This window comes from Fringilla coelebs (assembly GCF_963513975.1).
Source record: "Fringilla coelebs genome assembly, chromosome: 16".
NCBI lineage: Eukaryota > Metazoa > Chordata > Aves > Passeriformes > Fringillidae > Fringilla > Fringilla coelebs.
In genome coordinates, this window is record NC_140042.1 from 12,086,891 (window position 1) to 12,112,727 (window position 25,837).

Here is a 25,837-nt window from a genome sequence, read left to right on the forward strand (position 1 = left end):
AAGAAAAATATTTTTCTTTTTCTCTTTTTCCTTTCCCCCCAAGTATTGAAAAAAATCAAATGCCTGGGAAGAAAGGAAATGGAAAAAAAATGCTATTTTGCATTGGATAGTTCAAGCTTAGACACAGTTCATTCTCAATTTCCACTGACGAAAACAATGTCAATGAGAATTGAGGGCACTCAATGGGTTCAAGGTTCTAAATCAACTGAAATAATACTCCTAAGACAAATAATGATCCTTAGTAGCAGACCATCAGGAATCTGTACATTTATTTATCTGCATTGTACAAGGGTCACGGACGTTAACTGGATGATCTACGGCTGGGGAATGTGCACATCTCACGCCTGGTTCTCAATTAAGGCCTAAAGCCTCTCAATTTATGGCTATTCATGGATTATAATCAAACAGCCTGCTTTAGAGATCACAATTATCTGCAGAGCAACAAGACAGTTATGAGACTTCAACAAGGCAAATTTATAGAATCAACTTCGACTTCCACCGGTCAAATATTAGTGAGCAGGAGAGGAGCTCTTACCTGTCACTGTAGGCAGCTGCAGTGGCAGTGGCAGGCTGGGCGTACCGGTAGGCAGCATAACCACCCTGAAACACAAACTCACGCTCTAACTGCATTGCCATGGCACCTCCCATCACATTTTTGCAACATTCGAACACGATCGAAAGAGCACAGTCATGCCGCGGTTCGGTTAAACGCGTAGGAAACGCTGCCGTGGAATGGAAAGGAAATTTGGAATTTTGGTGGGTCGTGAAGCAAAATGGAGCACCAGAATTTTTTTTTTTAAGATTTGTCCCAGAGATCAGGAGAAAGCAATGAACTTGTAACCATTTTACAAGACATTGGTGGATTCTTCTCCAAGCGGCAATTGTTCATATGAACAAAGTGTACGTATATTCACAAAGCAGTGCTAAACTTTAAAGACAAACTCAGCTAATAACCAATTCTTTTTTTGCATAAAATATGATTTATCATGCCTGGTTGATTAAACCTATGAATTTGTGCACTCAATTAACACTTAATGTTACATAGGTTTCCAATTTATACATAAAATTATAATGAAGAAGCGAAATTCTCTTCCATGAATTAACATTCAGTTGTATGTAACAGTAATTCCAGCTGTTCAATTAAGCAAACAGGACAAACAAACACACATTGGAAAGGAATTGAGTGCAGTGATGCATTGATTATCAAACTGTGAAAACAGCAGAGCTTCCTGTTCAATGGACCACGGTGTTATATCAACCATTTCCAAATGATCTCAGCATGCCAATTAACAGCCCCAGCCCAGCCCTGCTGATAACACAAACACGATTTACATCCCAATTAGAATTCTCCCCCCAGCACCCACTGGGACAGAGGCTGCTGTGGTGCCTTCCCCACCCAAGCCCTCCCTAACAAAGAGCTGACTAAGACAGTATCAGCTCACTCAGCTTTGAATAAAATCCACTCCTCTGCTGAAGTGTTTGCTTTAATGGATTGGTTCTCTTCTATTTTTTTTGTTTTTTGGTTTTTTTGGAAGGCTGCATTCACCCCAGATATTGTGCTGAAGCAGGAAGAAGAGGCCACGATGTGCCAGCCTTTACTGTAACAGTAGAACATTTTTACTGCAGTAACTTTTGTGGGTTTTCTAGTTTGAATTTGCAAATAAAAATCTGCTCTTTTCAGAAAAGCAATCTGAACTACTTTTACAAGCTATTTCCCCTTCTGCCACTTGGCTTGGCAGAATGCCTTTCATCCCTAACACATGTAAACCTTTGTGGGTTTGAAGATTTGAAGCAGGTTGGGTTTGGAAATCAATTGTTGAGCTGACAATGCCACATCACCCTAAGAATAAACACAAGTTTTACATACACTGACAGCTCGTTAGAAACTCCAGGCTTTGAATTGCCAGCTTATTTGAAGATTATTCTTTCTGATTTTTTTTTTTTTTCCCCAAGTGCTTACACAGACAAGAGGACGTGTCCCTCCCTGCTCCTGGCCAGCTCCCTGCCAGCAGCAATTGTGTCACACAAGCCCTGGGATCAGGCAGGAATGAGCATCTCCTAAACCCCACGTGCTCTCCTGGCTCCTCTGGGCACACACAGAGAGGCAGTGAGACAAAACACCTTCTCATTTCAGATCATTTCATTTTTAGAACCCAGCAGAAGGCTATCACTGTCAAAAATGTACAACAGGCACACGCTGCTGCAGATCTGTACTCACAGGCCTTTGGATATCAAATAATATGTACAAACTGAGCCAAGGCTGAGAGGGGAGAAATTCCAACTGCCCACCTGGCCTGGCCTCTGTCAAAGTGAGAGAACTGAGAAATGGTACAAATTTATCTGTTCTCCCCTCCTGGTTTTTGAGGGCTAAATATTTGGAATTGTCTGCCTGGGGAGGTGGTGGGGTCACTGTCTCTGGATGTGTTTAAAGAAAGCCTGGAGGTGGCACTGGGTGACAGGGTTTAGTTGGGGTGTTAAGGCTGGACTCGATCTTGAAGGTCTCTTCCAACCTGGTGATTCTGTGAAACATGACACCTTTCCCCCTTTTTTTTATTTTCCTTTTCCCCTCTCTTTTTTTTCCTGAGTGCTGATATGAGGAAGATACTGAACTTGTTTTCATGATCCAGTCCTGGCAGTGAGGGGCAGATCTGAGGTCTGGTTCTGTTCCCCAGGGTGTCCAACTCCTTCATTTGTCCTCCTGTCCACTCCTAAAAGCCCTGATTCAAAAGTGAGAGCCACTCCAGGTGAATCCAGCTCCTACCACAGCATGGAACTGAGACTAGGCCACCATGGGCAGCTCTGAATGGGAGAAAAATGACACAGGCTGTTCCTACAGCAGCTGCTCTGAAATCTGGTGGGCTCTGCATTTAACTACCACCAGAAATTGGTCACTGTGTGATCAGAGACCTTTTCTTGCTCCCTAAACACAAGAGCTACGTTCCTGTCATGCTTACATTTTGGTTTGCTTTCAGAGAATTTCTGCTGAACAATGAAGCACGACTCTGAACTTATATTGAGATGTTTTGGAGTCAGCAATCAGTCTGACATTTATCAGAGCCCTGGCAAGAATGAGTATAAAGCAATGCAAATAAAAAGAGATTGAAGGCATTGAATTTGCCTGCATTCTCTGGACAACTAAAAAAGCAGGATGTATTTGGGTGTCAGGGTCCCTACCATCCCATGTCATCAATTCATAATTTTAAAATAAACTATCATAAATTACACATTAAAATATACTTAAGCAAATTATTTTTACGGGGCTTGTGTTCTGCAGTTTTGGTGTTGCACCAAGTGTTCTCATTGTTTTACTCAATTGCTTCAGGTGACTTTTGATTACTGCAGGAAGAAAATACTTGGAGGCACACTTTACACTGGAAATTGGGGTGGGATTCCTGTTCAAACCCCTGAACTCAACTTCTGTAACAAGATCTACTTCACAATTTTTCTCTAATTTTGCACTTGGCTGATACTTTATGGGGAGAATACACCAGCAATCTTCACTACATCTCTTGAGTAACATTATATAATTATCCTCATGCCCTAGACTGTATTGCAAAATAAAATACTCAGAACAAAATGATGCAACAATTACATTTTTTAAATTAAAAATTTCCAGTTCCTAAGTATTAAAAATGTTTTAGGAATTCATTTTTCCTTTTATATTTATATTCAGGCACAAAGTACCTGACTTTGGATTGTTATTTTGAAAATAATAAATTCAGATACCATAATGAAAAAATGTTTCCTGCCTTATCTGTGCTCCCATGTTTGTTACTTGCAGAACAATGATAAAACAGTGTTACAGCAGCTTAAGTGGTTTTAAAAATTAACAATTGCATCACTACCGGTGACTTGGTGACTGAATCTGGAAAATAAAATGCAGCTGGTGGACTAATTTTGCCATTTGCTCACACAGAATCCATTCTCTCACATATTTATTTGAGTATGATTTGACATGAGCCTACATCCAGCCTGGTGAGATGTTGCCACCAGTGGGAAGTTACCCCATACCTGTGGTAACTTATTGCCACACACAAGTTCCTGCAACACTGCTCTATAAAGAAACAGAAATGGAATGATTGCGTGAGGAAGGAAGGATGGAAAGAAGGATGTAAGGAAGGAATTTAGGCAAATTCCCCAGAGCAATTCATTAGGATTTCCCTTTCAGTGTTTTATACATCTCTGGCTCAGGCAAACAGAAAAAGAGCAGTGGGATCTGTCAGAGATCAGTTGGTGATTTTTAAAGGGAAATCTTAAGCAATTTTAGAAAGAAATCAAACACATTTTGAATAAGATATGATAAAATGGAAATGAACAGAAAACTGAATACAATGGAATTTTGAAATAAAGTGTGTGTATCTGCAGTAAGGCTAATTTCCACAAAAACTTACCCACCTAAAATCTAGAGATTACAAAACCACGTATACATGTGTGTGCCTCCTCAAAAAATAGCCAAATCACTTTTTTCTCATGATCTCAGATATAATGAACCACAAAGTGACTCTAAATGATGAGTATTTTTTCCTATTATCTACATATTTAATATTTCATATGAATTTTGAGAGTTAATTTTCCTCAATTTATACTCCCTATACTTCCTTTCACTCATGGATCTCCCAGAGTATTTTGTGAACATAAATTAATCAAGGTTCCAAACTTCTCCAGCGTTGAGAATTAGACCTGCCTTATTAACTGCAAATAGAAGAATGGTATTAAAAATTGCATGAATTAAACTCAGATCTGCAGAATATAGAAAGTGTCAGTTCATTTTCCTCCACTCACATGCTATTGAGATTTAAACAGTGTTTGTTCTGCCCACTGAGTACAACTTTGACTGGGAGAATTAAAAATAAACAAACAATCCACCTCCAATTTGTGCTGGCTCAAATTGTGGACCTGACCTGTGTGCAAGGTTTGGGGTATTTATTTCTATATATTTTTGTTCCCAGAGGTAGCTGCTGCCTCAGAAAAAACTCTTGGTAAAATATCCAGGCACCACCTGCACTAATCCCAGCCAAACACAATCACCAGCATTACTCTGGGACCTTTGTGAATGCACTTTTAACATCACAAATAAAGAAGGGATCAAAAGACATTTCATCCCTACCTAGCCAAACTTTTAAAAAGGCATCATGGAGTGTTCCAGCAGACAGAGCAGTGGAAAGAACAACCCACTGCTCCCTGGGGACCCTTTTGCCCTTGGCAAAGCAATTTCTCCTCTCCTTGCTCTGTTTCTGTGAGTCACAGGGAATGGAAAGGCACGCCCTTGCACTGGCAAACACAAAGAATCCTTGGTTCTCAAAAGCAAACCTTCAGTGCTATCTGCAAATCCTTGTTTTTCACCTCAGACCTGTGCCCTTCAGGGGACCAGATGGCTTCCAGGGACTTCCACCTGGGATCAGGGGAGTGCTGGCTAGATAATTACCTCTGCTTTTCCCTTGGGAGAAAAATAAATCCTCCATCCCCAACTGCATCCTGGCTTTGAGCTAAAGGTGATGGCAACAGCTATCAGGGAATAGTCTCATTCCACATCCCTGACCAGAAAAAATCTGCCTTATTCTTACCCAGCAGCTCAAAAAAAAAAAAAAAAAAAAAAAGAAAACCTATCTATGTCTATTTTACCATGGATTCTCTCCAGCTGCAGTATCACAGAATCCTGGGAAGTTTAGAGAACCTTGCTGGGAGCAGTGAGACTGACTCATGGCCATGGTTAAACCACAACCAGGGGGCTCCTGGAGCTGGTGGTGACAGGGTGTGGAAGGTTCTCCTTTTCTGAGCCTTCCCACATCTCAGGTGTGGATTGATGACTGACATATTCTGAAAACATTCTTTATGACAATGGTAATAAAAAAAAATAAAGGAACAGATTTTAGATAAAGCAGAGCTATTATTCTGACTGCCTATTTCTGAGACTGTTACTATTTTTTCCTTCATTTTGTGGAATGTATTTTCTTATTTTCACAGGTGTCAATCTTCATCTAAGAACTTCTATATTTGCTGGCAGGCAACTTTAATTCTCTTTTAATGACTTTTTCTCTTAGTGAATCAATACTTAATTTTAAAAGGTCTTCCTTACTTCCTAATAATCTCCTTTATTTTTCCTACTCAAAGGCACATTTAAAAGGGAATTCAATAGCTCAGCTATTTCAGAAGGATTATTACATTCCATATAGAATTATATTAAATATAGAATATATTATATTACATCTAGAATCATAGCTGTTGATTTTTCACTTTAGACTGTACTTCCCACCTATTTTTATATTCCTGATCTCTTCTATTCCACTGGTTAGTATTGAACAGCTCTGCATATTTGCTGTTCTTGGTTCACCCTGCAGCTTTTACCCAACCAGTATCTTTTTGTGTCTCCCCTCCTTCCCTTCCCCTAAATCTGTGCTTCCTCTCACCAGAGGCTCTGCTGATCCCAAGTTATGCACAGAATAGCAGAGTCCATCAATTGCTTCTCAGTGTGATCAGAGCAGGATGAAACCCACTCTGATGTACCCATTAATGCATATTTTTGATCTGGCTTTTCACTATTATGTGCCTCTTGTTTTGCTTTCTGGGGTATTTCTAAGGCTCCTTTCCCTCCAATCTACCATTAAACCTTACATTGTTTAAATGTTTTTTTTTTCTCTTTCTTTCACAGAGCATTTGTCATTTCACAAAGCTTCAGCTTTGCACTTAAAATGAAAAGCTGAGTGGAACTATGTCATAAACAATTGGGATTTAATAAATAACTTGGTCTGCTGCAAACTGCTGCATCTAAGAACTAATACACTGTGAATTTTAAGGTTTTATTTGATTTATGCCATTTCTTTCTCTCTCTCCCTCCCCTGCAAATGCTTTTTATGCAAGAAGGCACAAATGTGAAGAAAAATCGTTTATAAAATAAAAAAGAATTGTATATTAAAAAGAAACTAAATTTCCAGAAGAGTGTTTTAATTCTGTCATCTGCTATAAAGACAAACTCTCTGCTGCATTAACAGAACCAAGATATGCAATCAGAAATGCAAGGCTGCAGCTGAGTGAAAACCAGCGTAGTTATTCCATTTCCTAACGCACACAAATACTGCAGGCAACAAAACCATGGCTACACTAGAAATTAGGAATTTATTCAGAATCTTTCTCCCTGAAACCCCCCTCCATTTGGGAACAAAACATTAAGGTCTGTGAGAGGGTGCGAGGCCACTTCAAAATAATATTGTCAGTCACCAATGAGGTGTTCCTGGCTTTCAGCAGCACTGGGTTCCAAACCCACAAACTGCTCCAGGAAACATTTAGTTCCCCCCTATTCTCTCACCCCCAGCCCTCCTGAGAAGAATGTCTTGTAGCCCTGCAGATTTCTGGGCTGGTAAGCTGAGCCAAAGGGATGTCAAACTCTTGATGGTTTGAAGGAATGTGAAGATTGGAAACCACGCTTGAAGAAATTCCACACTGCAGCCTGTGTCCTAGAGGGCTCAAATTCGGGCAGCAGCATGTTGGGTGAGACCAGAGCCCCTTCCTTGGCTGGAGCAAACCCTCAGCCAAGGGTGATTCTTGTGTTGTAAACAACATCCTACTGATAACATCACTGACTACATAAGTACATCCGGAGAGGACTTTAAATCTCTCTGATTTATTTTAAATATGTTTTTAAGCTGCACAAATGAATTTTCAGATAAAGATCAGCCTTTCCACCTCCGTCAGAAAAACAAAACCTGCTTCATCCATAAATTCAAATTGTTTTCCTTCTTTATATAAAACTTACTGACAAAAATCTGTTCCCTTGGGAATAGTTCTGGAAGATTGCTGATAATGAACTCAAGGGATGTATCCTAGCATTGGCTGTTTAATTTTTAATATTGATACAAATTGCAACTCATCCGTCTCATTTTATCTCAACTGAAAAAGTACAAGTGGGTTACAGAAAGTTGTCTGGTGAAACAAAGATAATACCTGTAACTTTGAGCCAGACTGCCTCATTAAAAGAACAAAAGTAAATATTGCTTACTATCAGTGAAATATTTTACATCTGCACATCAGGTATAAGAATTTTAGAAGAGTGAAATTTGGCCTCAACCCCCTGAAACCTCTTGCATACTCAGACATATGGAGACTCTTCGCACACATTCAAGATAAAAAGAGTTGGCAAGAAAACACGATGTATGAAAACTTAAACAAAATAGGGAAAAAAAAAAAGGTTAAAATAATGTTTAAGATGAAATTAGTGAACAATTAGGTCCGTAGATAATGATGGATCCAGGACTATGAATCTTTCCTAACAAATTATCCACTAGTATTGTGAGCAGTCTCTACCCATTTCCTTTAAACTGAATTTAGTGGATTCTAGAAGTGCAATTTTTGGCAGTGCATTCAGATTACAGACAATATATTGCCATATCTTCAACTTAGATGCCATTAAGCTCCACTATCACCATGGCACCTGCACATCCCCAGTGTTGGCTGCATTTGGGAAACCTGTATCTCTCCAGGAAGTACTTTCATACTTCAAGTATTAATAATAATCAGCTTGCCTTGATTTTTATTCTTTTTTTTTAAGAGCTTTTGGGGATTTGCAAAAGAATGTTTGTGCTTTATTTTTTCTTTGAACTTCAATTACGAAGGGAGACGCCCCTCCACACACACACACACACATTTTTCACATCTTTTTGCATTCATTCAGCATTTGATTGAAGAGTTAATTCAGCTCCACTGAACAATGATAGATGTAATGAACAGAAAGGTCTTCCAATGTGAGAGATATTCTTCTCAATTCTTTCTGACAGGCAAGGGATGGTAAATAGACAAAACAGAGTCAAGCTAGGCAGCAAACTTGTAAAAAGAATGACTCTGGTAATGTACAAGGACAGCATGCACATCAATGAATACTTACATAAATGTCTGCACCATAAAATCCATCCTGGTATACAACACTGCAAGGATGCACACACAAAGAAAAACATCCATATTAGTGCATTTCCACATGCAAATGCCACCAACCCCTGCACAGCTGAGGTTAGTCTCTCACAAGAACAGAGGGGAGGGGGAAGGAAGGCACTCTTCACATTGGTTAAGGAGGTTGGTAGTAATTATCAGAAGTGAACCTGTACCAAATGCATCGCCTTATCAAGTGTGCCAAACGCTTAGTCAAAGGAAGGCAAAGCATGGCAAGATTGGAAAAGAATTTTGATAAAGTTTAGGGGTTTTTTTCCTTCCCCTGTTTTTAGTTTTAAGAAGCTACGTATTGACAGCACTTTTTCTTTCCTATTAAATTTTCAGTGGGCCAATCCTACATCCAGCTTCAAAAAAGCTTGCAAAAAGCTAACTCTTGAAGCACTGCCTTCTCTCCTGCAAGAATGCTGACCCTCTGAAATAAGGGTTGCTGCTCATTACTTAGATGGCAAAAAAAACCCCACAGCCTCAGTTGAATGCTGAGAGGAGTGGGTGAAAGAATTAAACTGGTGGTGTTCTACCCACTGGGTCAAATCTCAATATTCAGTCTACACAGAGGTGAGAGAACCCACAGGTACTGCATTGCTGGCTCACTGCACATTACCAATGATGACAACTGGTCTGTTGAGAATTTCAGGGTGCTATGCTTTTGGAAAAAAAATAGTAATAACATTGCCTACTTGAGCATATTACAGCTTTGGCAAGCATGCCAGTGGTTCTGAGCTCCCCTGTTTTGGTTGGTTGGATACATTACTACTTCTTCCCTCAAAAAAATGTGGTAGCAATGCTGTTACCAGTTCACCCAGAGATAGTCTCATTTCAGCTAAGATCAATCATCAGTATAAACAGGAGAAAATTCTAAACCCTCCAGGATAAATGACACAGTATGACAGAGACAGCTTAAATGATTATACTAAATAAAACTCCAACTGCACAACAGTGGCCTAACAATTACACCCATTAGGTCACTCCTGCAATTTTATATCCATTTGGCAGTTCTGCAACCTGAAATGTGTATTTCCCATATCAGAATCAACCCAAGCTGTTTCAAGGGCTAAATATGTGAGCTAAATAACGATAAGGATTTTTCTGCAACAATATTTTCAACTTAGGAAAACTATTATCTAGGAATAATAGTTATTGCCACGTTGCTAGTCTAAGCCATTTTGATATTCCAACAAGAATTTTGTTGTCAGAAATATAACTGACCTATTGAGGTCAAAAACCAAACCCCACAGGGCTGTGCTGATATGTGTCTAAGTCAGAATCACTTGAGAAAACCATAAATATGCATACATGCACACAACGACATGGATAAAACCACGCTGATGATAAAAGTTTGCTATGGAATAATAACAGGTGAAAACTCAGCTCCACTTAAATCAGAGTGCCTGTCATTTGTTTCACTAGGGTCAGACCTTTACTCATATATTTTTCTACTTGTTATGTCTGCAGACCAAAATATGCAAAACCTGGTCTATACTGGCAGCTTTCAGAGAGTTTGTTGCTTACACTGCAGCACACCTTGATTTTGGTTTGGATACTCTGATTATTTTAAAACACTGCATGTTTTTCTTTACCTGTTTGCATGTAAGAAATAAAGCATTCCACACGACTGTGAGGTAGGAGCACACAATCATGGACACATGGAAGGACTTGGATGAGATGACACACAAAGAATGCTGAGTTTACTGTGACCCCACAGCCCCAGCCCTTGGGTCCCCACGTCCCTGTGCCACTCCAGCTGGAGATGGGGGATGAATTGGGGGAAAATGGTTTAGGTCCTACCTCTGTTTGTAGCCATCTACCTGCACTTCCATAGCAAATTAAATTCATTTTCCAAGTCAAGTCTGTTTTACCCATGATGGCAATTGGCACAAAATGCCCCTGTCTTTACCCTAACCCAAGAGCTTTTCCATCTTCCTTTTGTTGTCATCCTGTTGCAGGGGTTCCATGCTGTTATCTCCTTATCTCAAAGGTCTCACACCTTCTTGGTGTTTCTTATGGGCAGCCCCTCAGAGCACTGACTCTTTCTCCTTCACAGAGCAGCCACCTGACTCCAGTTCCCTTCCCAACCAGCCACCCCACTCTTTTATAGCACTCTTCTTCTCACTGCTTACAGCTGTGGCCTGTTAAAGTCAGGCCTGTTCCTGATCTTTGATAATTGGCCCAGCTGTAACTTCTTAGGGGTGAGATTACTTTCTACACTATTTTCTTATATTCTATCCCCCTACATCCTTTCTCCCCCTGTGCTCTTGAGAGGGGGAAGGAAAGCACAGCTGAGACCAACCCATCACTGTACACTCAAACATCCTACACTCCATTGCTATTAAACATTGCTATTGAGAAAATAATGCTTCTGAGAAAGCATGTGTCAGAAAGGGAGACTTTTTTCTTCCTCCTCTCGTGATCTGTGGATACACAGCAAAGATGAAAAGGGGCTGATAAATTTTTTATTCCTAAGTGCAGCTGGTTGTAATCTTGGGCAGGTTCATTCATCCACCCCAGTCTTCCTTCCAGTGATGCACAGACAGAAACTTATTTTGAGTTCTAAATTAAATCACTTCATAAATACAACGCTGAAAAATGTACCCATCACTAAAATGAGACATGTATGCATAACTTCATCATTAGACATGGCCCATATTAAGATGAAGTGACAGAATCAGGCAAATGAGTACAACAGTCCCAAGCAGGACTTGCACTACAAAAAAAACCAGCTGATTTTATCTCATTTCCTCTCTATGATCATGCATTATGACAGTGATATTAAATAAAAACCCTTCTGCTTCTCCTGAAGTTTGAGGAAAAGTAATTATTCACATTTCCATAGATTTTTCAAAGAATATTTCCTCTATTCAGAGTCCTTGTCATTTGTTGATTCTTGATTGAATCTTGCTAGTAGAGTCAAATGCATTTTCTAACAGCACCCTTCATCAGAAGTACAAAGTGTAAAGCACCAAAAACTAAGTTTTGCTTTTCCTTCCTTTAGTATATAAATTTCCAAGGGGTTTTTTGTGTGGGTTTTTTTTGTGTTTGGTTTTTTTGGGGTTTTTTTGGGGGGTTTTTTTTGTTAATTTGGTTTAATTTGCTTGGTTTATCACCCCATTTCCCTCTCTGAGGGTCTAGGCAGAAAACAAAGGGGATCAAAGGAGATGTCTTGAGCATGGGAAGAGACTGAAGGCATCACACAGGGACCCATCTTACAGCAGCTCCCTTTACACTTTATATTAAAAAAAATTATCTATCCTGGTAGGCAGGTAAATCTATTGCTCCTTGTAAAACAGCACAGGATTTTAAAATAGCCACATTGCTGAGATCTGAGTTAGTGCACCCAAGGAATGATGTTAATGTGCTTCCTGAAGGAATTAAAAAGAACAAATTTGGGGGATTTATTCAGTCGCATTCTATTATTTTATTGTGCTAAGGAAAACTCAGAGAAGTGAGAAATCTTGATTTAATAGGAAAATGTGCATCTAAATAGCAGCATATGTGGCAATCATTTTCTGAAATTATTTTTACCTAAATAGGGAACCCTTTTGTCATCAGATATACACCTGACTTGCATGGGTTCAGCTCCCTTATTTAAGTCTCTGTGTCTTATAATCACTTATAATCACTTTTTGTAACTATATTAACACAAACTCTTTACTAGTTTAGATTCCACCTTTATAATATCCTGGGAGAACTTCATCTGTCTTCATTATCATTTCCCTGTCCTCATCTTTCAAAAGGATTGTGTTGAATAATCTATCAACGCCATGAAAAGACAGCCCTTGGTTGCACAAAGCTGAGCTGAGGGTCCCTGGCTGTGACCCCACACCTCCTGCCCAGGGCAGCACACCCATCCTGGGCTCACCCAGGGGTGGATCCAAGGGAACAAAGAGGGAGCACAGCCCTGGTCTGCCTCCTGGGCACAGCAATGCTCACAGCTCACCGTTGTCCCTCCAGCACAGCTACAAGAAAGCAGCTGAGGAACAGCAATTCTCTGTTTTCTGGCTGCTGGGAGGGTCACCCTCACTGCCCTGCACTGTCCAGCTCCAGTATGGAAATCACCTTAAATGTGAACCCTTATCTGGGGCCTTCAAGAGACAAATGAGAGAAGAGGTGCAGCTACAGCCTTATTAAACTAAAGACCTTTGGTATAATAAACCAGCCTTACCTAAACCAAAGACAGAACTAAAGCAACACTTTTCCACGCTCTAATAACAGAACTTTAAGTGCTGTAAACATTGAACTGAAACTCTTGTAAGAAGCAGTCTCAACTCTTTAGAATGTTCTCTAATTCCAGTTTCTTGCCTTTCCAGTTTCAACAGTTTCTGCCACGGACAAGTTACATTTTCTGCTTTGTGATATTGACTGAGGGCATTGCTGCAGAGAACAAAGCTGCAGACATGAATCAATATATGCTGGCAAAACCCATTTTTTGTTCCAACAATTGAACACATACAGAGTGCAAAGTAAGAGGAAGTTTACATGAGCCCAAGGAAATATAGTGGGAAGAACCCATAACAACCAGAGTAGATGTAGTAGCTCATACTAATGTTCTTAAATTTAGAATTCAGAATAAGAAAACGAAGCTGCATTTTCATTTTGAATCAGTGAGCAAGTAGCACTTGAGAATGTTTATTTTAACAAGAGGAACAGTTTCTGAATAGCCTCTGTTATTTCTCCCCCACGCTCCCCACAAATTCGCAATTCTATTTAGGGTTGGGTTTGTTGTTTTTTTGTGGGTTTTTTTAACTGTTCTTTTCAAAGAGGAAAAAAAAAAGCATATTGCTCTCCCCTGCTTTCCCAGGAAAGACAGCAGAGGAGGAGGTACAGACTGAAAGCTAATTCTCTGTTAGCTTCATCAGAGCTGAAAGGAGCAGAGAGGGAATGTGAAGACAAAGTCATCACACACCAAACTTGTTGAGAATTTAAAGCAAAAGGATGATGAAGCAGAAAGGCTCCTCTTCAGTTTCACTACTCCTGCTGTCTACTACTGCTCTACTACCAGATATACCACGACTCTGGGGTTTCTTGACAACAAATTAAAGATCTCGTTCCCCTCTCCTGCTGCACCATTTTGAGGTTAAGCTCCCCATGCAGTGCAGATTTCCAAACTCTAAATGTTAGTGTTCAATAATCTCACACAAACCAAGCTTTGCTCAGTTTTATGATACATACATTAATTACATGTAGTTCTAAGTAAGCTGCACATTCTCATATTTCAAGGCATTAGAGATGATGCCACAGATGCTGAAAGTGAAGTACTTTCTGTGAGCTAATAAACAAGATGCTATCTCAAGGAATTGTGAAATATCTCTCTCAAAAGTGAAGGATCCATTAATTACTCGGGTAGTTCCATGGATCTCATGAACAGTGATTCCATTTTTAAATTACACATTTTAAAGCACACGTGCTATTCATTGATTTAAAGGAAAATAATGGCCTTAAATATGGTTATGCCCAGGAATTTCCCTGGGACCCAGCAAAGGCTGTCTGCTGCTCCCCAGTAAGTGGGAGGCACAGCAGAAGACACCATTCAACAGGAACCACCATAACTCATCCTGCCTTATGACCACAAGACCTAGAGCTAGATCAGGAACTAAGGTTAATGAAATAAAGGGAAAATAAAGGTGGTAATTGCAATCTTCAGCTTTATATTTTGCAACTACACGTAGGTTCTTTCTTGAAATATTTTCTAATTAAACATTGATGGATTTTAATGTAAGTTTATTATAAAAATTATATCTGTCATTATAGAAAATGTGTAATTTTATTTTAAAGACTGAAAATACTTAAGTATAAAACTGTTTACTTGGCTGTAAGGCTGGGCCCCTTCCTTGAGTGAAAAATAATAAATTGCTACTAAATTGACTGCAAAACAGCATTCAAAACTGACTCAATTTTTCTTATCAACAAATGATATTCCAAGTAGTTTGTTTCCTTCTCTAAGCTGACTCATTCTCTGTGATCTCTTTACTATCTTAATAATTTTCCTTGACTTCTACTCACATTGCAATCAAAAGCCACATTCTCATTACTTATTTTCATTGATTAAAGATTTTTTCCTGATGGAAATTCCTTATTGCTTCTTTGATGGGTCACAGGATAGAATAGGTGAGCAGAGAACAAAGGATCACTCAGCAATTCCACGTTACAATCTTGTATCAGTGAAGATACTGACACGAGATCTAATATGCCAGGCCAAAGAGATTATGGGGAAACAAAGCTTTATCACCCCAGCTGTGGATCAGGGCAACAGAGATATGTATAATTGCTGTACTGACCCATGAATTAATTACAAAATGGATAATTCAGAAAGCAGGGCCTTATTGGAAAGCACAGGGGGACGGAGAAACTTAAATATCTAACTGAAACCTACATGATTTAAGACAGGGCTTAGTAACTGAAACCTTTTGCAGTGTCAAATTATGTTTGGTGGCAAGGTGAGCCCTAGATTAGCAAGGGCTCCTGACAGACACCTGGAAGCCATCAGAGCAAGATGATGGGACCTGTGGCAAGGCACCTGTCCCTCTGAAGCCAGATTTGGCACAAGCATGAAGGGAATGAGCTCCAGCCAGCCTGTCCAAGCACCCTGCAGAGCAGTGGGAGTGCTGAGCTGAGCTCCTGGAAACCAGCTCCATTGGAGTTCTGCCTGCAGAACCTCTGCCCTGACCTACAACAGAGTTCCCTGGGCTTACACACCTTACTTACTGCTAAAGGTGCTGGCAACAAGCAGTACAATTACATGGGGATAGACATGTGCTACTCCTGGAAATGGAATTCTTGCTGCTGAGTCACTGGACTAAATATAATAATGTGTATACCACACACATGTACACATAGAGCACCCATGTGTGGCCTCTTAAATTAAGGCAAATTTAAGTTACTTACTCGGCAGAAAGTATTTACTCATTTTACAAATACTAACCAAAAAGTTTTTGGACAGTACTATCCGACACAGCTGGTAATTATTTTTGTATATACCTTTCTGGCTTTGTATTTAACTAAGGTGTGATGTGTGATTTCATCATGAACCTGAGTGTCCCACCTTGTTATCTCACTACATATCCCATTCTAGGTTCAAAATTTCAGAATTTGTTTTTAAACAAAGAAGAGATGGAGAGTCCACTTTCTTTAGGTGCAGTATCCATTTGGTAGCTGAGGAATTCTAAATGAAATCTGAATGCAGGGCATTCTGAACTCGTTTCCATCTTTGCCATGTACAAATGCATGGACTGACTCTGAGGGTATGGCACAGAAGGATAACTTGGGAGGGACACCATCCTTGCCCAAAGGGAATTCAGGCAAACTCCAGAAAAATGTCTTCCTCCAATGGTGATAATATTGTTTTTCTTAATAAACTACACAAAACACTCAAATAAATCAACAGAATACACTTTTACAAAATAACCTGATTCTGTGGCATGATTTTGACATTAGTTTTTAGAATGTCTTATTTCTTTGAGATAACTGCCCAGTGTGACAGAATGGTCAAACTGCCTGTATAAATAAATCCCTGAAAACTCAGGCCAAAGGCTGACTGATGAGATTAGCAAATATGTCTGGAAAAAGATGCTCCTTTTGGCTTAGTGGAAGCAAGGTTTACTGAGAAACTGTGGGAACTGGTGCAGGGCACCCATCACCTACTGGAATGGAGCAGGGAGACAGGGAGCTCCTGCACAAGGGGGACATCCCCAGTGGGAGCCAAGGAGCTGCTGGACAGGATTTCAGTGAGGGCAGGGAGAGAGAGAAAAAGAGAGAGAGAGAAAGAGAGAGAGAGTCTCACTGCCTGTTCCAACACCTTCCCAGAAAGATCCAGGGGCACTACAGAGAGGTAGGGCCAAACCAAGTTTTTATGACAAAATATTACTCTGGCCTAGGATCTGCTAAGTTTTCCTAATTTCTTAACAGCTGAAAATCTTTTGGTAATGCTAGTAGGGTTTTTGTGTTACATGCAGCATACAAAGCCTTTCTGTGTCAGCCTTTGCAGAGCTACAGGAAAAACTGTTTATTATTTCTTTCCCCAAAAAATATACACAGAACCCAAACAATCTTCTGCAATAAAGAAGATATTAATTAGTATTACTAGTATTAGTATTACTACAAATTAATACTATGAATACTAGAATACTATTAATAATTAATTCTAGTATTAATACTATTAATACTAGAATTACTAGAAATTAATACTATGAATTCCTCTTCTTAGTTCCTTAGTTTACTACTTGCTTTCAGTAAATGCAGGTCACTGACAGCAAAACCTTAAGGCATTATTTAAGCAAACATGCACAAAACCCATGGTCCTGAGAGGAGCACCCCAGATTTCTCTCATGGCAAAGATGGCAACTAGAAAAACTAAGCAAACTGCAATTTAAAAAAAATAAATATATGTATAAAAAAATCCAGCACTAAGCCTTCAGGTGCAGAGACAACTTTCAGCAGGCGATTTGAAGAAAAAAAGAAGTTAACTCGATCCAACCTCCTTAATAACCAGATGCTTGCAATCATCAAAAATATACCTTTAGCCGAAACAATCTCCCCGTTCCGGAGCATTCCATTTGCGGGAGCATTTACATAACAATATGTGACATCTGAAATGCTTAAGGCCACCAAGCATGGCAGGACAAATTACAGTCATTTTTCAAGCCGCTGTGCGAGGCGCCGGTGCCGGGCAGGCACGACCCGCATGCAGCAGGGCTGGGAACGGTGCCCAGGCCCCCGGGATCCGTGCTGAGCCAGAGGTGAGGGAATTTCAGAGCTCCTTACCCGCCGTAGGCTGGGATGGGAGGAGGGGGAGCTGCTGCTCGGAACGTGTTGTACACCGTGCGACCCCGGCCTCGTAGGTGGGCACCTCTGTACGCGGCGGCTGCGGTCGCAGCAGGGTAGGGAAATCCTGGCACTGCAGAGGGAAAAAAAACAACAGGGATCAGTGAGCAGAGTCCATATTCTGGAGCTGTGATGGTGTAAAAGCTTGCCTGTAGCTGGACGAGGGAGTCGCCCAAGTGTTTTAGCTCGTCCTTTCACACAAATCTCTGCCTGCAAAGAGCGGGCGGCAAACTGGGAATTTGGATGGCAGCACCATTTATGGCTCTGAGTTTCTCAGAGGACACTAATGAAGAGTGCTGACTGGTTCAACAGGCAGTAAACTGGGAATTTGGATGGCAGCACCATTTATGGTTCTGAGTTTCTCAGAGGACACAAATGAAAAGAGTGCTGACTGGTTCAGCAGGCAGTAAAATGGGAATTTGGATGGCAGCACCATTTATGGTTCTGAGTTTCTCAGAAGACACTATTACAGAGAGTGTTGACTGGTTCAGCCAAGACTACTACCAGGAGACTCCCGAGGTCCAAGTTCAGGCTCAAATTTACAATGTCAGAGATATTTGCATCACATTATTGGATCTGTCTTCCAAAGTCAGCCCTGTTTTGAGTAGGGGTGAGACATTAGAGACTCAGGTGACCTCAAGGCATCTAAATTATCCAGTGATATTGCCAACTGAACAGAGCTCTGCTGTTGTTCAAGAGATGGATTATTAGCCAGCTCAACTGTGTAATAAATCAAGAGTTTTTCCTTTCTTTTCCTGTTTTTTTGGGGGGGCTGCACTATGTACATAACAGTACCTTTCAGTCCTTCAAAGGCAAGAGTTGCACATCTCTGGACCACCTCTGAATCCACATAATATTCAAACCAATTAGAAATAACTTAATCATATAACAAGGAAATTAACTCAGACATTTTTATGTTGTCGTTGGATCTGTGAACATTAATTACCATTCCATGTGAGACTTAAAATATTTTAATCAGAAATTGAGCAGTAATACAGTATTAGAGGCTTTCCTTTTGTAAAACTTCTCTCTTGCTAACTTTTTAATTGAAAAAATAATAATAAATCCCCAAAACAAAATACAAAACTTCCCACTTGGCTTTCTCTGGCAATTTTTAAAGCAGTGCTTCATTACTTCATTCCTCCTTTGTACATATAATATGTGACAATATTAGACCAGGTATTTCTTGAATGAATTCATCAGTGAGACAGATAAATCAAATCCAGCTCTGTTGGCATCAGGTTACATCAAATGTACTTCACTGTGGTTTATTTTTTTTTCAGTATGTAAATAAAGAAATGAAATAAACATTGCTTAGCAAAGCCCTAATAAAAAACAAGCACGGAAATACTGCTGTATAATGATTTTCAAATCCGAAATATGAACTGATTTCAATCCTCATTGAGCATCAAATTTTAAAAAAAGCTTTGAATTTGAAAAACAAAAATGAAAAAATTCACACCTTTTAGGCCTTGCTTTCTGAACACGTGAAGGCAAATACTGTAATTATGGTGATTTCTCTATTACTGCCTTCTGCTGTGGCTCTGGGGCTTTGCTAGGTCCTTCTCTCTGACAAAAAGGTTACACAGTAATGCTGCAAAGATTTACATGCCTGTGATACAAGATAAACCAAACTAATGGCAATGCAAATAAATTAGATATGTCTTAGAAAGTGCAAATACCATATTTTATAAAGAATACAAAAGGAAGGAGTCAAAATCATAAAGATGAACTTGCAGAACTCGATATTCTGTTGATAACTTTGCAAGCAACTGCATTTAAGATGGCTTAAAGGAATTGTACTGGAAAACATTTCTTTTCAGGAAGAACAACATATACATCATCCATGTGAAAATTGGATGCTGTTAAGTACTTTTGCATACTCAACAAGGTTGAGTATTGACCAGTGTAAATAGAGTGGTGACAGAGTTATGATCTGCTGCTGGAACCATGTAACTTCTGTCCTTTTCCTTTCCAACTATACAGCCTTGTATAAAAACTAATACAATATGCAGAGGAAAATGCAAAATACAGTTTTACATAATGTTCCAAGAACTACAGACCTACACACTCCCTCCAGTCTTACAGCTTTTCTTGTCTTTCTTCATCCAGCTTTTGCTCCTTTCCAGTTGTTACAGATGTTGTACTGTACCTGATCTAATCCAGGGCAGTTATGTTTGTGTAAGAAGGATGTTCAGCTGCAGTCTGCCTGCCTTAAAAAAATCACTCCTTTCCAATTAATAGGCATTGCTAGAAGTTTCTCCAATAAATTGATTGTTAATCTGTGTCTTAAAAAAAAAAAAAAGGAACTAACTAAATAAAAAGCAACAAACCCAACACACCAAAGCTCAGAAGATTTTGCTTAAACAAAGGAGTGGAAATGTATTTGAGAGAACAGCCAGGAAAAACTGATATCTGACATGGTAGACATGTTAAATGTTGAAGTGTAGCCTTTAGAGACACTCCTAAACTGTCAAAATCAAGAGACATTTCACTGACCTAAATGGCAATTACAAAAAAAAAAAAAAAAAAATCAGCCAGACAACCTTAAAATTTCTTTACTTGCATCTGTAGTTTTCTAAATATTGATGGAAAACACACTTTCACAAGAAGAACAGAAGTGATAGAGAAAATCCAGCTAAGTCAAAACCAGCCTAAGCTCCAGCAATGTAGGATATGTAACACCATTGTGGGCTTGCAAGTCCTGCCCAGAGTTCTGTTCCAGCAATTAATTCTTTGTAATGAATACCTATGTTTGGCAATATTTACAGCAGTTGTTCTTTTATGGTCCTAAGCAATAATTAAAACCAACTGGAATTGTGGAGAGACACTGAGGAAATGCCTCTGTGAAAAAATGAGCCCCCAGTGTGGTTTGTGAGCATTTTTTCCTTTGAATTGTATCATCCAACCCAACTTTCACACAGACATATTAAGATACATATTTTGCAACAATTGAGCATTTATCCTAAATTCTCTTTATTCTTCATGGCAGTCACACCTTGGAAAGAATTACAAGGAGGGTTACTGACCTCAAATCTTTGACTTGAGTGAATGCTTTGCACAAATAAATGCCACTGGAAAAGCAGAGAGCCTCACCAACAAATGAGTCAAAAATAACTTTTTTTCTTTTAAATTATATTTTTATGAGACAGAAGGCTTTCTATTAACAAAAAAGAAAAAGAAAGAAAACAGAGATAACAGGGAGAATCACTCAGTCCATAAGAGTTTACCAAATCCTTACCTCCCTGTGAGGGAGGCTCAGCAGTCATGGGAGATACTAAGACAAGATAGTGATTTTTTTTTAATAATTTTCAAAGGATCTGCAATTGAAAGGATGAGTTTGAATGAGAAGCCTGAAGTAATGTAATTGCTTTGCTATGCTTGCCCTGAATTGCTCTCTTAATAAAGTTACAGAGCATAAAATGTCTAAAGTGAAGCAAAGCACTAAAGAACTCCAGAAGCAATGAGTGGCAGGCAGAGCAGTGAGGTGCAGTTCTGTCAGGAATAGGATCAGACACGATGGAAACTAAACATGGGACCAAGAGGGGCACTGCAAGGCCTTACAATCAAGTGAGGTCTAACACTAGTTGAGTTTATTCATAACAGAATGATTTCCATCCCAAAAATTGATTTGAGTCCCTCTGAAAATCAGAGTATCTGAAAACACACTTTCTGTTGTCAGGTAGTAATATTAGAGACTGAGATGGGAGGCAAAATAATCAACAGGTTTTGTTGCTCTGGATCTGAGTTCAGAAAAAAACCCCATAATGCTCCTTCAGCCCAGCTGAGAAATTAGATGGGTAGTAGGAATATGTAACAACCACTGAATTTATTTTGCTACCAACTTTTTAATATCCTCACCCCAAAATAACCAGCAGAAGTGGCAGCATTAGGACACAACTGAAGAATGGACTTCATAAAAAGAACTTTATGAAAAGGGTTGTCCCATCAGGAAGCATTAAATGCTATTAACCAGTCCCAAAAGTAATGAAGATAGTAGCCAGGAGGGGCAGAGGTTTTAATGACTTACAGTTTGTAGGTCAACCTTCCTTAGTGCCTCAGTGCCAAGCTGCTGGAAGCCAGTCAGTGAAAATGCTATTTATAAGGGGGTTGAAAATGTGTTTGACTCTCAGCAGGGAAGCATCTGAGCCCACTTCTAAGCAAAAGTAGCTTAAATTCATCAAAGTAATTTGATGGCTGGAATTCTTCTGATCTGTGACTGAGAAAAGGCAGATTTCTCCAAATGCATGTTGATGATAGGAGGTGATAACACGAGGTTATGAAAAGAAAGGCTTTTCTAAGGACAATACATAACAAAACATCGAGCCATAGAAAACAGTTTCCATTTTCATCTAATGGCTCCATCCATTCTGTAGATATTCATTCTGCTATTCAAATATGAATGAGACTACAACCACAAAACTCAGTTCCTGCAGTCACTCAGCAATTTCAATTTTTCAAGTTAAAAAAATTAGAATATAAATAATAAACTGTAGAAATCCTTGGCTTTCCTTAATATAATTATCCAAAATCATGCAAATCATCTACCACAGCCTAAATGAAATTGTTTTAAGAACATTATGCTGGTAAGATTTCTTCTTTAAACTTGTTTGTTCTATTTTTATTTTTAGAGGGATACTATTTTAAAATGTATTGTTACAATTAATATTGTCTACAAAGTTTTCTCTTCTTACACTTTGTAAACGTGGAATCATTGTCACTTCAGTGAACTTCAGTTTACACCTCAAACATGAATTATGGCCAGCAAACTGCCACATTTAAGCAAATAAAAAGGCCTTTGGAATTAACAGGATTCATAGCAGTGTATCAGCAAAATTTAGATAACTTATGATTTTATAGAAAAATCAAATATGAGCATAAGGAAGAAAAACTTAATTTTTGAGTTCACAGATGAAATTTAATCAAATCTTAATTTTTCCCTGAAGATGGAATGTAAGCTTTTGTTTTACTAATCTTTTATTAAATGAGCACGACAGGGAGGTGCACTTTGTAGGCACACATATCTCAACGAGGCCTGGGAAAACAAAGACCGAAGGAACAATGAAAAGCTTGAGTTCCCAAGAAGAGGAATATAACCTGGCAAAAAATACTTAAGGGTTATACACTGCGTATTAAAGTTTTAAAGCTTTGGGATAGATGAAAGAGCAGCAGATGCAAAAGACAACAGGGGGCAGATTTTGTATCAAAGCCATAAAAATATACAGCCACTTTAATGGGCGATTATTCTTCACATTTGTGCTGCGGTTTGAATTTGTATGAGGCTGCCATATGCCCCAAGAAAGGTGTGCCATCAGAATGGATGAGCAGATCCACCTCTCATCACTCCTAATCTCTCCTCCTCCTCACAGAGTAGCGGGTCATCTGCCACCAAGAGTTTGCAAATGTTTTATGGTGGAGAATTCCGACGTGTTCCGTCGGGTTGGAATCGGTTTGTCGCTAATTTACTGCGGCGCGGCTGAACTGCTGGAGAGACGGGGAGACACATTTACATCATCCCCACAGTTCAGGAGGATCCCCGTGGAGGAAACACAATAAATTAAAAACAAAGAGATATAATGGGTAGCGTGCTGAGAAAGGCTAAGCAGAATAATCTGTGTGATATTATCTGAGATTTCAGGAACGGAATCGGCAGTTTATCCCAACGTGTGCTCTGTTCTCCCTTCACTGTGATAGTAATAATTATTATTAAGTGACATTCTTTGAATGAATTATAAACACTGTGCTAAAGAGGATTTGTGCATTTCAATGCACAGACCAAAGCCCACTGCAAGCAAAATGTAAGCTCTGTTAATAGAGATTTAACATGAAAAGGCATTTAAATGATATATAAATATATGTACGTACACACACTTCGAATTCGGGGTAAAAAAATCTTTAGAAAGTTCACAGTGTTTAAAATTACAGGCTGAAAATACATTTCTTCTCCTGTCACTGTTGTGAGATGATTTTCCCTGGGATCTAGTTGTGAATTAACGGCATTCAAAAGAAATTTTTCATATACATCAAACACAGTCACAACTGGTCACTTCTATTCCTTTCTTTCACAAGCTATTTACTTTTTGAACCATACTTAAAATTATAGACCAATTATTTCCTTACCATTGTAAAAAAAAAATACATGCCAGTATTATTCACTGTTGTTTAGGAATGAATAAATCTGTATTTTGGAGAAACCCCTACTTATAGGACATTCTCATTTGAAATGCATTAAAAAGGAAAACAAAAATCTCTAATTAATGTACAAGTCTAATCACCATTCTCCACATGGAAGAGTAATTTTTCACTGTTCATTTGCTCAGTGTAATCTCAAAACTGACATAACAGAAAAGCAATGGCCTATAAATCTGCTCTCATTTGTTTCTTTAATATTCATATTCCATTGAACTACAGCTGCTTGTTGCTGCAGTCTATTACAACATGCAAAACTGTCGATAAAAATATTATGAAAGGCAAGATGTGTTTCTTCATGGCTCTGTGTGCCATTTATTTGGAAAAAAATAACAACAAATGACTCATGGATTGTCCCTTAGTTTGCTGCACGCTGGGCGATTAGTGATTAATTACCTTGCTGCAAATTGACATGGCACAAGGAAATTGACACAGCTCTGATTAATTAACTTTTTTATGCAAGACAGTTACTTACAAAACACTGCACACTGTAATTGAATCCCTTTACACAAAACTACTGCATTAAGTTTCCTGTCAAATCCAAATTAGCACCAAATTTCACATAAATGTGGTGAAACTTTTTATACCGAGGTACATGTAAATATTTCTAGAAAGGGGGCAGACAACTGCTTTAAAACACTGTTTTCAAATATTTCAGCCTCAGACATGGGAAGAATCAGAATTTTAGAATTTTCCATACCAAACCATAATCAAATGCACACAAAAAAACCCCATAAACTAAATATTTCAGTAAAAAGCAACCTACTATTTATTCCTGTGTTAAATTATAGGAAGACGCTTAACTGTTCGAACAAAATTTCATCTGCTTATCTTGGAGTTGTTTTCAGATCTAATTGATCTACTATTTCAATGACTTGAATACATTGACTTCCTTGTAATTATTTTAAGTCTAGATGGAACCATGCTTTTTGTTTCATCTCTTCTCATGTGCCAATAAACAATCCACTGCTGGTTTCTCTGTAAATGGCTGCCATTAATTTATAACCTGAGCCAAACCCTGATGCCCAAGCCTGGAAACTCTCTCATCTTCCTGCCTGAGCTTTTTCCACCTGAGGGTGGCTCTCATTGGCACAGCTGCCCAGAGGGGCTGTAGGATCTCCATCCTTGGAGGTGTTTCCAAGCTGTTGGAGTTTGGTCCTGGAGAGCCTGCTCCAGGCTTTGCTGCAGGAGCAGGGGTGGAAAATTTGTTCTCCAGGGTTCCTTCCAACCTCAGCCACTCAGAATTGGCCATTTGGTGATTCTGTGGTTATCAGAAATTCCCTTATACCTCATCCTTCTTTAACTGGAATATTTGCAGCCACATGACGTCCCCCTAACACATGAAGGGGTTTCCAAGAACGAGCAGAATAAAATGGAGGGCATGAAGAGATCGAAACGAACAGGTAAGATGATTGAGAACTCTTTTATAAAGATATGTAATGACACCAACCTACACCTTTGATTTAAAAAAATAAAGGCTATAACTGATGGTGAAATTACTAATGATCAAAATGAGTACTGCATAGCTGAAATTACAAATAGCTGAGGTACAAAGAACAGTTGGCTTTGCACAAAGGAAACAACTGAAACAGAAGGAAAAGCTCAGGAGGTAAAAAAGCACCCAGGCCGTAAAGGAAAAGAAACAGTAGAGATCAGAGAAGACATGTTTGATCTTAAATTAAAGAACAATCTTCAAATATAGATGATCAAAGTGATCAATATCTTGTCTGGTGTTCCCAGTTATTGGACAGCTCTAAGTTTCAAGCAAATGGAAGAAATCCCCTGTGTCTAACGAAGCACCACTCACAAGACAAAGGAAAAAGGCCACGCTTGTGGAAAGCTGGATGAAGAGCAGCACTGCTATAAAGAGATGACAAAATTTAGTAATTTGAATGTT

At 39.1% G+C, this 25,837-nt stretch overlaps 1 protein-coding gene across 10 annotated transcripts in view; it reads right to left on the reverse strand.

Moving 5' to 3' along the window:
- RBFOX1 (RNA binding fox-1 homolog 1) overlaps positions 1-25,837 on the reverse strand; it is a gene marked incomplete at both ends in the record, with an annotated part of 1,149,754 nt that overhangs the window by 27,443 nt on the left and 1,096,474 nt on the right. For 7 of the 10 annotated variants that reach the window (XM_084216436.1, XM_084216434.1, XM_084216442.1 and 4 more), the window contains 3 exons: positions 536-600; positions 8,876-8,915; positions 17,692-17,824. In XM_084216436.1, the coding sequence (XP_084072562.1) occupies positions 536-600; positions 8,876-8,915; positions 17,692-17,824 (238 nt within the window). Of the gene's footprint in view, positions 1-535; positions 601-4,011; positions 4,055-8,875; positions 8,916-17,691; positions 17,825-25,837 lie in introns of all 10 variants that reach the window. The other 3 variants (XM_084216443.1, XM_084216435.1, XM_084216439.1) reach the window with 1 other exon arrangement.